Source organism: Thamnophis sirtalis, unplaced genomic scaffold (assembly GCF_051295495.1).
Source record: "Thamnophis sirtalis isolate CommonGarterSnake01/CBP01778 unplaced genomic scaffold, rThaSir2_p1.2 scaffold_6, whole genome shotgun sequence".
Taxonomy (NCBI): domain Eukaryota; kingdom Metazoa; phylum Chordata; class Lepidosauria; order Squamata; family Natricidae; genus Thamnophis; species Thamnophis sirtalis.
Genome location: NW_028261386.1, coordinates 35095169 through 35108732, shown reverse-complemented (window position 1 = coordinate 35108732; position 13564 = coordinate 35095169). Strand labels below are relative to the sequence as shown.

At 36.6% G+C, this 13564-nt stretch overlaps 1 protein-coding gene across 1 annotated transcript in view; it reads right to left on the bottom strand.

Moving 5' to 3' along the window:
* The window catches only part of FSHR (follicle stimulating hormone receptor), a 92798-nt gene that overhangs the window by 28141 nt on the left and 51093 nt on the right, over positions 1 to 13564 (bottom strand). The window contains exons 3-6 of the mRNA XM_014057013.2: positions 11627 to 11701; positions 10643 to 10717; positions 5096 to 5167; positions 3261 to 3338 (exon numbers count right to left, since the gene is read on the bottom strand). Of these exons, the coding sequence (XP_013912488.2) occupies positions 3261 to 3338; positions 5096 to 5167; positions 10643 to 10717; positions 11627 to 11701 (300 nt within the window). The remainder of the gene's footprint in view (positions 1 to 3260; positions 3339 to 5095; positions 5168 to 10642; positions 10718 to 11626; positions 11702 to 13564) is intronic.

Genomic DNA, 13564 nt, shown 5'->3' with positions numbered 1-13564 from the left:
GGGCAAATGTTAAGATTGTAAACATATTGGAATAGGGATATATTCTCTTTATATTTCAATTACATCATCCCCAATAAGGGATAATTAAACTAAACTAGTTTAGTGAGCCCTCTACTCAGTCCTTGCTATTCAAGCTAGTTCTTGGTCGTCTGAACGTACCATTCTACAATCCCAGTCCTCCTTCTGTAATCACTCCTCTGTGCAAACATTTAATATGTTAGGATATACTATTTCTTTGAATATGGAATGTGCTAGCAAAATGATTGAATGATAGTAAAACCCGAGGAGTCTGCCCAGGGAATCTCAAAGCATGCTGAGAATTTGTTCCTCGGGATATAATTAAGTTAATATACCTTTCCCTCTCTCTCTGGTCCTTGCTTAAACCCAAACAATCTACAGTCAGCTATATTTATCATTCCTCCCGCATAATTTGCTTTCTTCTCTGCTCTTATTGTGACTTGCTAAGGCTCATTCACTCTTAACCCAAAGTGGCAGGCCTGAGTGATGGGTTAACAATGAATCATTTAATTAAACTGTCAGAAATCCTTCACACTTGGTCTCTAATCCAGAGCGAAACCTGCCCATTCAAGCGATACACTTATCTAAGGTCCGAGAGTGTGTGTGAAGGTTGATGTGGAAATCAATTATGTTCTTGGTAGGGGAGATTACCCTTTTGACAGTGAAAGGCACGCACCCTTTGGTGTCACATCTTCAATACATGTCAGAACCTATCACAGCTTACCAAAAAACCTTCCATAATGCCTTTGGAGGTGACAAACCAGAGAGAAAGAGCTTCACTGTCAGGTGCCCTGACATAAGCTCTTGTGGCATTGGAGAGAAGACCTAATTATGAGGTGGACCTCCAAACAACAAACTGCTGTTTTTGAGGGAAAATTCAGATTGAGAAGTCATCCAACAGATAATTACTTCCTGACAGGAGGCTCTTGGAAGGCTAGAATAATGCTTATTGGCAACTTTTCATTAGGTTAGAGATCAGGGAAAGAGGATCTGCTGCAGGGTTTTCTCCTGGGCCTTCTTGCGTAACATCTTTATAAAATAATATGAATGAAAGAATACAGAAGATGCTCATTTAGTCTGCGGTATGATAGCTAAAAATATGAACATGGCTTTAGATTGCACTATACTGCCTTTCTAATGTTGGTAGGCAAGTATGTAATTTTGAGATCATATTGATGGCTGTGTGGGATCTTCAAAGAAGAGGTTCTAAAATAAGATGAACCTCTAGTTCCAAGGATCTCTTTATTGCTTTATGTTTCACTTAGATTTTTGGGTTTTTTTTGTTTCCTGAGAAGGAGGTCTTGCTTACGCTCAGCTGCAGCCATCCATTATTTTTATTTTCTAAGACTTTATGGAATGATTTTAATTTTGTTTAATTAAAATAACTTTAAAAATATTTAGGTAGGGCAGGAAAGCTGGATGGTGCTCAGGAAGATAACATGAGCATGTGGGAGAAGACCTTTGCCTGGGGTGCTGCTTGTGATGGAATTCAGGAATTGCATTTGAAGCACATTTTTCACCTTTAAAAGTGCAATAAAAATATATCTCTTTAACATAGCCCATCAAATGTAAATGATTTTAGCACTTGCTGTTTTAATTGCCTTATGATTATATTATTTCCATTTTGTGTTTCTATATTGTTAAATCTACTGAGTGTTCAAAGAACAGAAAGACAGTATATAAAATGAATAAATACATGAAGGAACCAATTAAGATGGAAGCTGAGATCCAGCATTAACACTTGATTCATGCCTCTTACAAGATTTCCAGAAATCTACAGTGTGATAGGGTTTCTTGCAGCAAGCCAAGTAAATTGTTAAGGCTTGGTTTTAGAACCAGTTGCAATGCAAATTAACTTCTTACTACACACATGGGCCTTTCTTAATCTTCCTTCTTTTCAGTAAGGAAAATGGAAGATTTATCACTGCTCATCATGTGCACCTTATCAGACCACACACTTGAATTTTGCCTGCAATCAGCTGCCTTTTGCCTGGTTTATTACTGCTCACAGCAATACCTTACCAGAATCTTAGAGTTCAGTATTACAGAATTGGATAGGATCTTGCAGAAGGTCATCCTGACCAACTCAGAAGAATCCATTATTTTAGCAGCTTAGAGAACAGACATAAGGAATCCTCACCCCACCCACTGTTTTATGCAAGTGGATATAAAACAGAGATAGCAACATGTAACATGTTGGAAAAGAGTGCCGAAACCACCTAGATTGAATTCTATTTAACTTGTCTTTGGTCAGAAGCATCTCGGAATGAAGCTTCTGGAAGTGGCACAAGCAAATGTTGGCTGTTCTCATAATGATAGTGAGAGAAAGCAGGCATTTGTTTTGCCATCTCTCTCTCTCTCTCTCTCTCCATCCATCCATCCATCCATCCATCCATCATCTCTTCCCCCCTCCCTCCCCATTATGCCCAATAGACAGAAGTGTCAAGGCTGCATGCTGATTTACTAAAAGACATGATTGCTCCTGCACAATGCAAAAGGTTCCAAGCAGGCAGCATGACACTGTCCTGTGAAGTACCAGTAATGATATATTAACATTATGCACAAGTGTATCAAATAATCAGTCGCTCTCCCCATCATTTAATGAGAAGGGAATGTTGGGAGCTGACAGGAAATAAGAAGCCATCCTGCTGACTTTGAGTGGCACTTGAATGATATAGAGTGTCTTGGCATGTGAAAGGGGGAAGGAATGGGAGCATCATTAATTTTTAAATGTGCTTCATATTGAGAAAGGGGGGGGACTGAATGCAAAAGGAGTAAAGCAATTCAATTCTGTCAGCACTGAAGCCTGTTTTCACATCCATGAAATTTAATCAGTTGGAAAGCTGTAGTAAATCCAAAGCCCACTATAGCATCTGCATTTTTTTAAAAAAAACATGTAGGTTAAGCAGTATAAACTTGAGAAAATGAGGACATGGAAAAGGGAGCATTATATAGGACATGCTGTAAGCTGTGAGAAAAGAGACTGAGCTGGATAAATCAGCAACAATAGAAACCAAGGTGATTTTTATTGCTCAGCTGCCAAACTGTCCTTATTTGTCAAGAAAATTTGCATTTTCTTGTTTCCTTTTTTTCCAAGACAGCACTATTTTAGTACAATACATTTGAATAACGGTTCATAAATCTCAATTTTAAAACTTCTGAGATAATGAAAGATTGACATACATGCAAATAGGCAAAAAAATAAACAACATATATCTGTATAAAATCAGATGTTAACTTACATATCAACACGATCAGAACTTAGGCCCAGAAAAGAATTTCTTTCAATTTTGCGGATATTTATGTTGTCTTGAATATCTCTGAGATTAAAAGAGAAGACAAGGGAAGGGATACAAACGTGGATTTTCATACAGTGTTGTTGAAGAAGCACCTCACTTTTTCTCATTCTTTAAACTTTGGAAGTTTTTTTGGGAGGGGAGGAGGGGGAAGGTAAGATTTTATAGTAGTAGATACCAAAGTAAAAACGAAGTGAGAGCCTAATTGCAATCATATAAACATGCACATATATAACAAGTACTTTACATAACAACTAATAATACTTTATCGAGGACCAAGTTCTGTTATGTACCAAAGTTCTTTTTTATGGTGGCTGAACCTCCAACCAGCAATCACCACACATAATGCTCTCTGCTGCGAATCACTATCAGCATAACAGAATTTGAAATTAACAAGGAAAGGTCAAAGTCTGATTTTAAAGAGAGTTGGAAGGTAAATCCTAATTTCTTCTGGAAACCTATTCTTGTGTAAATGCCAGTGTTATGTGGTTTCCTTGCACAAAATGAATTTGTTGTCTTCAAAAGTATTTTACGAATGAATTCCAGTGGGGTGTGTTTACTGTTACAACAGATATAAGGAGAATGAATTGCTCCTTCCCTCTGTAGCTTTATATCTTGTCCCGGTGCTTGTTCTGAAGAGGCTAGGAGCTCTCAGAAGCAGATCTGGGGAAGGGCATGTAGGCAGGTGTGGGCTGCTACAGGTTTGCCTGGGTTTGGGAGAACTTATATCTAAAGTTATGGATGGTTCGGAGAACCTCCAAATCCCACCCCTGGCTGGCCCCTCCAACCATTCCACCCCTCTCACCCCATCCCACCCCTTTCAGGAGTCTCCATGTGGCCAATTTTGGATGCAAAGCCTGTGCGGAGGCTCAGGGAGGGGGAAAAACAGGCCTCCCAGAAATTTTGGAAGGCCTGAGGGCATCTGGAACCCAGGGGAGAAAGTTTTTGCCCTCCCAGAGACTCGAAGATGTTGATAACCGCATCTTGCTAGAAAGAATTTTACATAGCCAGATTATTTTAATTTGATCTATTGTTCAATTCTGAAGCTTTTGTAATTATCCACTGTATGGATGAACAATACTCAAGAGTTTCCAGAAATAAAATATGTATTATCCGCTATCAATTTTTATTTTCATCTTTGTGTTGAAAGTTTAAAATCTGAGTTTTTACTCTGTTGAAGATTTGTATGAGCTAAATTGTAATCTGGATGGAATCCATTTCATTTATAATTTTATATATATATTTATGTCTCCTATTTCTCTTTCCCAAAGGTGTTTTTCAAGAGCAACTAGACTTTGGTTTGTTTTTCTTTGAGGATTTTTTGCTTCTTATCCAAAATGTTTCATCAGTTCTGAATAGATGGTGGGAAAATGGAGGGATTTATACTCCTTGAGTACAACAGGAGTATAAATATTTCCATTCCCCACCATTTCCTACCTTGTAGGTCATCTAGTCCAATCCCCCCCACCCAAGCAGGAGACCCTACACCATTTCTGACAGATAGCAGTCCTGTCTCTTATTGAAAGCTTCCAGTGATGTTTCCAGTGAAACATCTTCAAAGAAAAACAAGAAAGTCCAGTTGCCTCTTGAAAAAGCACCTTTGGGACAACTATGGCTTGGATGACTAAGAATCTCATTAGACATCTATTTTTCTTTGATTCTCTCTGTCTCTGTCTCTCTGTCTCTGTCTCTCTCTGTCTCTGCCTCTCTCCCCCCCTCTCTCACACACAATATATATGTTCCTAAAATTAAAACTGGAAAAATATCTAGAAAAAACTTACAACACAACTTTGTGCAAAGCATGTACTTGGTTAACAACAGGCAAAAATCTGATGGCAGTGTTCGATATTAACCTAAAAGAAGAGAAAATATAGTCATAATTAGTTATGGGAGGAAGAAAAGGCTCATGAGAAATGCCTTCTCACCATGGATGCCCTCCAGTTGTGTAACTGCAAGCCAGAATATTCACTGTTAATTCAATATATTTGGAGGAGATGAAAAATGGTTTAAAACAATGGAATTCATAATCCCACAGAACCAGAGAGTACTAGACTGGAGAAGGCTGTCCCTGGATGATCTTGTGATTTTGTCAGTGCCATTATTTCTGATTCCAGTAAACCACTTTATGCAGATATGCTGCATACTTCTCAGCTCAGCAATACTAAAAGGGGAAAAGCAAGTTTTGCTTTTTCCCACTTATGGTGATTCTGGAGGGATTCTGAAATATGAAAAGAAGCAACAAAAAACTTGTGTCACAGAGGGGCTAATGAGTATGTGGCAGTAAGTCACATATCCAACATAAGGAACAACTGGATCCATTCCAAAGCCAACCTTCAAATCAGTATCATAATGTTCTGCACTGTTTCCGTCATCCTTGCCATTCAAAGCCTAATAGCAGTTTATTATCTGACTTATTTCATATCCTCACAGCATTTGCTTGAGAGCAAAACAGCAGGGAAAGGAAGGCTTTTAAGCACCACGGCCAAGAGCCTATGAATACTGATGACATCCTGCTTTTTGCATCTCAGAAGGAGGGGTGGCAAATCGGTTCTTGTCTTATTCAGTAGGCCAGAATGTGGCCAGTGACTTCCTGAGAGTATCTAGCCAATGGTGAAATTGCTTGTGTTTCTTTTAGGGTTTTCAGCTCCTCCTATTTCATATACAGTGATTAGGTCTTATTAGTTATTAAGCACTGAAAAAAGTGACGAATGACCATTTTTCACACTTACGACCATTGCAGCATCCCCATGGTCACGTGATCAAAATTCGGATGCATGGCAACTGGTTGATATTTATGACGGTTGCAGTGTCCCTGGGTCATGTGATCCCCTTTTATGGCCTTTTGACGAGCAAAGTTAATGAGGAAGTCAGATTCACTTAACAACAGTGTTACTCATTTAACAACTGCAGTGATTCACTTAACAAGTGAGTCAAGAAAAATTGTAAAAGGGGGCAAAACTCACTTAACACATTTCTCACTTAGCAACATTAATCTTTGGCTCAGTTGTGGTCATAAGACGAGGAGTCCCTATAGTATTTTAGAAAAGTAACTAGATTATATTTATTTGTAAAGTAAACAATTCAAAACAAAATTCTTGGCAATCACATAGATTTTCTCCAGGAATACGATTCTCTCGCTTACATGTTTCAGAGATGAAACTGTATGTTTGTACAACACTGTGAAATATGGCCATGTTGCAACAAGGGGATATTTTTAAATTCTGAAGTGGAGCGAAAGAGAACACTTTTACTGCAGTATGAATTGTCAAGCTTGAACTCTTGCCAGGGCTTCTCCCCTGGTGCTAGGAGCCTGCCACCTCGTCAGCCCCTAAGGATGTACACTTATATAGCAAATTCAAGATGGATTTCAGTGGCAGGGAAATCCCATCCGCTTTCAAATTTGAACTATGTGTAGGTTAGGACATGAACCATCAAATCTCTCAAGAGTAAAAATGTATGAATGGGATTATAATCATTAGAGTTGGTTGTTTTGTGATTGAAGCAGCATATAAGCCTGAACAAACAAACAAGTAAGCAAGCAAAACAAACAAACAAATAAATACAGTCTATGTCCAAGGTGACATTTTCAAGTCCTGCAAATATTTTAAAATCAACTCCTGAATCGTCGTATAAATTTTCCTAATCTTTTCCTAATAAACCTACTTTTGTACCCCACTTTACCGCATTATACTTTTTCTACATACACATTTTAAAGCTATCCAAGGTACGCTTTTCTTCATGCAGCTTTCCCAAATGTCCATTCTAGTAAAAGAAACATTGAGACCTAAGCTAGCCAACTCAACACATTGTGTTTTCATCTGTTCTGGAAGATTCCATGTTGGTGTCTTCTGCCATTGAACCTGACAAAGGAATTTATGATGGATTTCTTTCCTATCCCTTGAAATGACACAGCATTCTAGAATCCAGATTATAAATGTAAAGCAACTGTGGAAATAAAAGCACCCAGTGGTGCAATTTAAAAATCCAAAACACTATCATACAGATAATGATTCCCCTTACTCTTTCCTTTTAATGAGGTTTCTATCTACAGCATTGAAAAAGGCAACAAGTTACCATTTTGGAAACAGATTGTCCATTTGGTCTGCTAGAAAGAAGCAATTAACAATTTTATGCTCTGTATGAAAAATCTTTGGAAGCAAGTCAAGAGCACACTTTTTTTTTAAAAAAAGGGTGAGAGATGGAGAAAGAATGAATGAAACAAACTTAATTTAACAAACATAATTGGGCCCTAATCATGTTCAGTATTTTTTATAACTCAACAACGAAAGCATAAAATAGTTATTGACCAGCATTTTAGTTTGAACTACATTATTAATCTATATGGATGCCTGATTAAGATTTTAAAGTTAATTAGAGAGTTTAAAAATTAACACGTGGGAGAAGGACACCAAGTAATTGCAATTTCTTTTTCCCAATTGAAACATATATTAATAGAAATAAAATGTGACATGGAGCTAAATTCTGTCTATGCTTACTCCGAAGTTACCCCTGTAGTTCAGACATGTATATAAAAATGCAGGGCTTTTTTTTTTTCTAAATGAGAGATGTCAGTAATATTATTTGCCCAGAAATCATGCCATCTGGCAAGGTAAACATAATTTCCTAATTGTGTATGACTCAGTACAGATAGTTCTTGACTTACAACCACAATTCAATACAACATTTGTCTTGCTTAAGTGAGTCAGTTGCTAAGTGAATTTTTGCCCAATTTTACAACCTTTCTTGCTACAGTTGTTAAGTGAATCAGTGCAATTGTTAATTTAGTAACACGGTTACTAAGTGAATCCGGCTTTCCCATTGAATTTGCTTGTCAGAAGGTCACAAAAGGTGATCACTTGACCCTGGGATACTCTAACCGTCCTAAATATGAGCCAGTTGCCAACCATTTGAATTTTAATCACATGACCCTGGAGATGTTGCAAAGATCATAAGTCTGAAAAACATGATTTCATATAGGCTGATTGTGTTTATTTATTTGCTTGCTTGCTTGTTCAGGCTTATATGCTGCTTTAGTTTCAAACCAACCAACTCTAATAAATATACCGTATTTTTCAGAGTATAAGACGCACCAAAATTTTGAAGAGGCAAATTAAAAAAAAAGTTTTTGCACTCTGCAGATCTCTCAAAAATAGCTGTTTTTTTCCACAAAAATGGGCCCATTTTTGGGTTAAAAAAAGGGCATGCATAGCTGCTAGGAGGCTTGTAGAGTGCTCCTGGGGGTTGAAGGGGGCAAAAATGAGAAAAAAGGCTTATTTTTCACAAAAACGGGCCTGTTTTTTGTAAAAAGAAAAGGGTATGCATAGCCTTTAGGAGGCTTATAGAGTGATCCCAGGGGTTGGGGGGGGCAAAAAACAGGTTGTTTTTTGCTCATTTTTGCCCCCCCAGCCCCCAGGAGCACTCTGGAAGCCTCCTAAAGGCTATGCATGGCCATTTTTGTAAAGGGAGTGGGGTTTTGGGAGGCCAAAAATGCTATATTCAGTGTATAAGATGCACCCAGATTTTCACCCTCTTTTTTGAGGGAGAAAGGTGCGTCTTATACTCCGAAAAATACAGTAACTCACTTTTTTTTTAGTATTGTTGCAACTTTGAACATTCACTAAATGAACTGTGGTAAGTTGAGGACTACCTGAATACAAAACCGGTTATGAGTTTATCAGTACCAATAAGGTAGGATGTTACTATCACGGCCATTTTGTTAACAAGGATTCAGAGTTACAATGGTATGGGCAAAAATGACTTATGAGCTGACTTCGAAATTAAGATTCACTACACCCACAGCCATGTGATCACTTTGCAATTGACTTGCATTTACGACAGCCTTGTGGTCATATGATAATGAGATTCCAAAAAGCAAAGCTGGTAAGGGAAGCTAGATTTGCTTATGACAGCGTGAGTCACAAAATCCCCTTTTTGGCATCTTTCCTCCTAATATAAAAGTCTGAAGATATGGCATAGTGCACAATAAATAATGTGGTGACTGAAAGAAATGGAAAATTTAATGTACACTGGTATCTGCCGCTCCGTCCCTTTTCTTTATTCATTAAGTTTTTAAAAAGCCAGTCAAGTTTTCTCAGTGGAGTGTGTAATGCTGTGATGAAATGCTGAGGTTCTTTTGCCTTTCCATTATATCTCATCAACTGATCAGTGTGAAATAAAACTGGGAAGGAACTGGTCTGGCATAGCATTTGTGAATACATTGCAGTGCCAAAAATAATTAAAGCAACAACAACAACAATACAAATTGTAGAATTTGCCTCAGGTGTAGACCACAGTTTTTAGGAATTCAAATAAGAAATGGCAGCATAGTATCAAATGGGTCACACTTTCCCAAATCAAACTGAGCCTAACTTCTTGTATCTCCATCACAAATTAAGTAGCGGTTAAAAAAAAAGGCCTTTGGTTGTAAAAAGTGAAACAATAACAACAAGAAAAGGCCATTATATCCTTAAACTTGTTTCTTCAACCATAAGGATGTGAAGCCTTTTTTTTTCTATCATTAATATTTGCCTGTTTTCAAGTTTAATACAATACACATATATTCAAAGAATATATGAGCTACTTGGGAAAAAGAGAGCATCTGTTGTAGGCAGTGCTGCAGGAATGAATCTTTGATGCACGTGGAAAGTGCTAATTCCTATTCCAACAGCTGACTGTAACCAGAGAATGGTAAGAAGATAATAAAGAGAGGGGCTATTAGACTTTTTCCTGTAGACTGCCCCTTTACTGCAAATATCTATCATAGACAGAAGAGCACCATGTCTTCAATTAAGTCAATGGAGTACATTAAAAACAAACCCTCTTAGAACCAGGATGCTCTTCTGGATCATTATGTGGATCATTACAGCAGCAAAGGAAAGAGCAGAATTGCCCTTTGCTCCTTAAACATAACCATGTTAGAAATATATTTCTGATAGTGACTTGCAGTTCTTAGAATTATACACTTTACTTTTTCCCAAAAGGCTTTAGAAGCTCACAATATGTTTCATATATGGAAATGGGAAAAGGAAGAAGCTACCACACTTATCAAGGAATGATTCCATTTTATCCCCACTCTTAACATTTTGCAAGCACTAAAAATATATAACAGTAAACGCATAAGCTGCAGAACCTGAAATAAAATAATATTATCATCATTAAAACTTTCATTTTTGAACTGGAATATGAACAGTTTTCGCAACAGAAGCAATTGTATTAATTACATGGAAGTAATTTATATGGATGGTTATTGTGTAGAGAAATCAAAATAAAAAGAATACTGTATGTAAAAATAACTTGATTGGAAACAATTACATAAATCATAGACTTACAAATATCTGAGACTGGGAAGTTTCTGGAATGCATGTCTATCAATATATATGAGATTGTTTGATTTTTCAATCCTTCTGTAGGGAAAAAAGAAAAATGTCCATATGAATGTGTATTGTATTGCTCTTTCAGAGTGAACAGAATCACTATAAAGCATAATCCACCATACATTCTCATGGAGAGTATTATGAAGACGTGGTACCACGTCATGAAAAGGTTGCCTCTTTTTTCCTGCTTGCCTAATATTGAAAATGGTGGCACTTAGGAGAAGCTTCAAATAATAATCTAAGACAATAAACAGTTTCAAAGGGGAAATATTAAAGCACTGACTTATTCAATGTAAGGAAGGATGATTTGGAGTAAAGAAAGGAATTGCCAGATGGATCATAATCCTTGGTAAGTTTTCAAGATAAACTCTGGCCAAAATCAAATTCAAAAAATCAATTTATGGTTAACTTATTATGTAATAAGTTAGTCCTTTGTTAAGAACAGATCAATAGAAATATACTGCGATAACAGTTGATTTACAATAAGCTTGTACTTGGGCTACAGTTATCATATGATGGTGTACACATTGATTACACTGACATCAGAAAAGTATTTTCTGTAGGGTAATGGTCCTCGGGAGATTGTGGTGATTTCCTTAGTATGCCTTTCTGTAAACAAATTACTTGATGTCAAGTTTATAGTGAAATTTTATATTTGACAAGCTACATACAGCTTGGTAGGTAAATATTGCTTACCCATTTTACTCAGTCTCGAAGTAAAGAAATGGCAGCCAAGGGCTAATTTCTTTTTTTTAAAAAAATAAAAACAATTGTACATTTTTTTTATGCTGCAAGGAAAAGTGGTCATGGTAGTTAACGATGGTGAGATAGAAATAGACTTTTGCCCCCTTTTGTTAAATATAAATAACATACCATTTCATCAATTAGTTGATTATATTTTTATGAGATTTTCTATTTTAAATTCAATTTATTACTTACATTTCATAAAGCTTGGGTAGGTCAGAGAAAACATCTGATTCTATAGTTTCCAGTGCATCATTTTGAGAGATCTCTCTGTCAAGGAAATGGAAATAAAATGACTGGAAATGTTAATAGGATAAATACTGTCTGTATGAAAACAAATAATTCATAAATTTGGTAATCTTCAAGAATTAAAAAGCTGTAAACTGGAGTCCATTAAAACACACTATTGCTTTTAAAATCATATCTCTAAAAGATTTTTTAAAGCACAAGCTGTTCTCCAAAAATGAGACACAATCTTCTCAATTTAAAGGTTAATGTTAACCTAGTTTTCCTTTCAGATATAGTACTGTACTTGCGATCAACCATCAGCAAGAAACAGACTTGCTTAAAAACTTTCTTTTCAATTTTCAGGGGTTTGTTTATATCTTCATCACTTGTATTGACATGATTGCCTGGAAACTAAAGTAATGCAGGTCATTCTGCTGTCCATGTAACTTCGCTTGTTCATATTGGCATTAATATCATAAGTAACAACTTGCAAGAATGTGCAATATCACAGCAATAAACATGTTAATCACGGTTGACAGGTTGGCTATGTTTATCATATATATATATATATATATATATATATATATATATATATATATATATATATATATATATATATATATATATATATATATATATATATATATATATATATATATATATATATATATATATATATATATCCATAGATACACAAACAGTTTTCAAGCAAACCAGGCTGCAGTATGTCTTAGCATGATGTATTAATAAGGGGGTCCTTGATGCTTTCTGAACTTGGTTGTTTTTCCTCCAACCATGAGCTACAAATATTTTCCTCAATTGATATGGTCTATTAACCCTGTCCACATACATAGAATATATAGGTGTTAGTCTAACTGGACTCAGTGTGGGTTTGACAATAGTGGGATTTACTTTAGAGATCTTCCTGTGTTAAAGGGGAATAAAAAAAAACAGTGAATCATTTAACATTCCTTTTTCTTCCAAAAATGTAATCATGATTTTCAAGGCTGACATCTTTTCATCACATGAGGTTTTTTTCCCTTGAATTTTATGCCGTTAATTTATTTGGACTACTATTTTTTGCTCCTTTCCATGCTCTGCATAATGTACTTACCTTGAAAAGATACAACATGATGGATATGTATGTATGTATGTATCTACATAAAGTAAAACCCAGATTTTTTTGTACTTCCATTGAACAGGCTCCAGATCAATCATCAATATTTTATACATTTCCAATATGTACTTGAAATGACTTTATATATTCTAGACAGTTTCTCTGATGACATTTTATTTATTATTAAATTTTTACCACCCATCTTGCTGTTTGGGGTGACTCTAGTCTATACGGTATAGCAGTGACGTGCAGTCACATGAAGCAGGGGAAGCACAGCCTCACCACTCCCATCACAAAAAGAAAAAAAATGTAAAAGGAAAAAGGCGAGTGCTGAGATGAGGCTAGCTAGCTGCTGCCTCACCGTAGATGTCTCTGCTTAACTGTTTAAAAAAGAATCTTAAAAAGCGCCCTCTACTATGAGGCAGGAGAACTGCGTGCTTCATCTAGTCTGACTTTTTAGGCGTTTTATGATCGCTCAAGCAGAATTAAGCCTAAGTAGTCCAGAGGTAGGTGATGCATGCAGTTCTCCTGCCTCATAGTAGAGGGCGCTGGTTCTTCCTTTGACTCAGCAGCAGCAGAGTAAGTGATGAGTCCAGTGCAGTCATTGATCCCTTCCCTTCCAACTCTGTCATTCTGTTTAAAGCTGCAGCATAGCGCCCGCTCTTCCTCCTCGCTTTCTCCGTTTCTGATGCCCCCACCCCCACCCCATGCTCCCTCTTTTCCTTCAGATTTCCCTTTTTTTCTTTTTTCTTTAATACATGCAATGCCAGTTGCCATGGATTGAGTCT